The following is a 1,231-nucleotide window of genomic DNA, read 5'->3' as shown; positions in this document are numbered from 1 at the left end:
AACCATCAAGTCCCAGAGGTGAAGTGACTAGGCCAGAGTAGTAGGAATGAAGCTAGAGAACTGTGGGGTCAGAGCAAGCCAGGTGCCAAAGTGAACCTTCTTTGTCACTCTGTGGGTTTGTCCACAGATCAGTTTCAGGAAGCCAGCAGACTCCTTTTCTCCTAGACTTCTCCATCATGTCTCCATGTAAGTGGCTATCTAGGTGGAATTTGGGAGCTATCGGACTAGTTATGTCCATGGTTCAAATTTATGCTGGTTGGGTCTTTTGTTCATTTCTTCCATGACAGTTGACCTGCTCATGTGATTTAGCTNAAAATTTCTGAATTCTGAAACTCAACTGGTCCCAAGCATTTCAGGAAATGAATTGAGGACCCCATACTCTAAAGGTAGGAACTTGGGGGAAGGAAGGGAATCTTGTTTTGATAGGGAAGAAGAGAGAAAAGCAAAAGAGAGACCTATTTATTGCAGAGGCATAGTAATTAATACGTGTGACTATAACCATTAAGTATAGATGAGTAGAACGCTTCTCATATAATATCCCTTCTATAATATCTTCGCAATTCTGCTGGGAGGTGAAGAGGGAACATTCAGCAGGTGTAAAAACCCAGATGGCTTAAGTATTGAATAAAAAAGGGCTTTAACGCTCAGTTTCAGAAACTCTTGATCAGCAAGGGATTTATTTGTTCATATAACGACAATCTATAGGACAATGGCAGTGTTGAATGAGCAGTCTTCTGCCTGGGCTAATTGGGAGGGGACATTCCTCCTCTTAAGGATGAGAAATTCATATTTGTTACATGCTTTCTGGGTCTTTAGGTCTATCACCAATTTGCTCAAGATTGCACTAGAACTAGACCCCAGATCTCTTACTTCCCAAGTCCACTAGAAGTACCCACACTTTGTTCTTTCTCCGCAGAAGAGCTCCACAAATCCAGGGATGTGCAGACTGAGGCCAAACCCTCTGTGAACTTTAACCTCCGCACTTCTAAGGACCCAGAGCATGAAGGATGTTACCTCTCCCTGGGCCAGAGCCAGCCCTTAGAAGACTGTGGTTTCAACATGACAGCCAAAACCTTTTTCATCATTCATGGATGGACGGTGAGCCTGGGGAGGGAGCTCTGCAGTTTAACGCAAGATTTGGTTCCCTTTGTTTTGGTCAATTAAAAAAGAACACTGGTGCTTCCAGATTCCAAACTCTCTCCCTGCTTTCCTTGTGGGCTGCTTGTGTTTC

The 1,231-nt window shown here is 43.7% G+C and overlaps 1 protein-coding gene across 1 annotated transcript in view; it reads left to right on the top strand.

The window, feature by feature from the left end:
* LIPG (lipase, endothelial) overlaps positions 1-1,231 on the top strand; it is a 30,052-nt gene that overhangs the window by 2,382 nt on the left and 26,439 nt on the right. Inside the window, 1 exon segment of the mRNA XM_008592587.1 lies at positions 917-1,098. Within this exon segment, the coding sequence (XP_008590809.1) occupies positions 917-1,098 (182 nt within the window).

The sequence above is a fragment of the Galeopterus variegatus genome, unplaced genomic scaffold (assembly GCF_000696425.1).
Source record: "Galeopterus variegatus unplaced genomic scaffold, G_variegatus-3.0.2 Scaffold8057, whole genome shotgun sequence".
Lineage (NCBI taxonomy): Eukaryota > Metazoa > Chordata > Mammalia > Dermoptera > Cynocephalidae > Galeopterus > Galeopterus variegatus.
The sequence above is the reverse complement of the archived record's forward strand: the minus strand, read 5'-3'. Positions and strand labels throughout refer to the sequence as shown.